Below are 705 nucleotides of genomic sequence, written 5' to 3'. Positions count from 1 at the left end.
TTTTTTTAAAGACAGCCTTTCTTTATGTATCCCAGGCTGTGCTTGGACTCTTGAACCCACATCATAACCCAGGCTAACCTCATACTCTCAGCAATCCTCCTGTCTCAGTCTCCCCAGTGCTGGGATAACAAGTGTATGTCACCCTGGTCACTGGGTAGTTTCTGAGAATAAGATGATGGTAGACATCATATAGACATAGGCTATTTTCTAGTTGGGTAATGACACAGATTTAGAAACACGGTAAGCAAGTCTAACCATTCCCAAGTGTTGGCTCGGTGAGCATGAGAGGGGTAGCAGAATGAGCGAGTTCTCACAGAAGCCTCTCTCTAAGCCTTCCTGTGGCACCCATGCCACTGTGGTAAGGAAGTTCCATCTAAGGATTCCAGTCTACTTTAGAGAGACTGTTCCAGAGAGGGACTATGAGTTTCTGTGGCCAAACTCAAACTTTGGAGTCAGCTTCAATTCGCCTCAGGACGGGAATGGCTGAAAGGAGACCACCATAAACTTGAGTCTGCATTTTATTTCAGCCAGGATCAGGGTGATGGAGGAGATGCTTCCATGCAACACACGTCCCAGGATTCTTCCGGTCCGTCCACTCAGGGTGGTCGCTGTGGCTACTGCTTCACTTGGGAAGATTCTGCCTGACGCTCAGGTGCTGGCTCTGCCCCTGCCTTTGAGAGTCTGCCCTTGTACTCGCACGAGTTT

General features: G+C 48.8%; 1 protein-coding gene across 1 annotated transcript in view; it reads right to left on the bottom strand.

Moving 5' to 3' along the window:
* Positions 1–505: 505 nt before the first annotated feature.
* Positions 506–705, bottom strand: part of LOC116086253 (T-kininogen 2-like) — a 26,094-nt gene continuing 25,894 nt past the window's right edge. Inside the window, exon 10 of the mRNA XM_031364596.1 lies at positions 506–705. This exon is cut by the window's right edge and continues 9 nt beyond it. Within this exon, the coding sequence (XP_031220456.1) occupies positions 615–705 (91 nt within the window). The 3' untranslated portion in view covers positions 506–614.

This window comes from Mastomys coucha, unplaced genomic scaffold (assembly GCF_008632895.1).
Source record: "Mastomys coucha isolate ucsf_1 unplaced genomic scaffold, UCSF_Mcou_1 pScaffold12, whole genome shotgun sequence".
Classification (NCBI taxonomy): domain Eukaryota; kingdom Metazoa; phylum Chordata; class Mammalia; order Rodentia; family Muridae; genus Mastomys; species Mastomys coucha.
The sequence above is the reverse complement of the archived record's forward strand: the minus strand, read 5'-3'. Positions and strand labels throughout refer to the sequence as shown.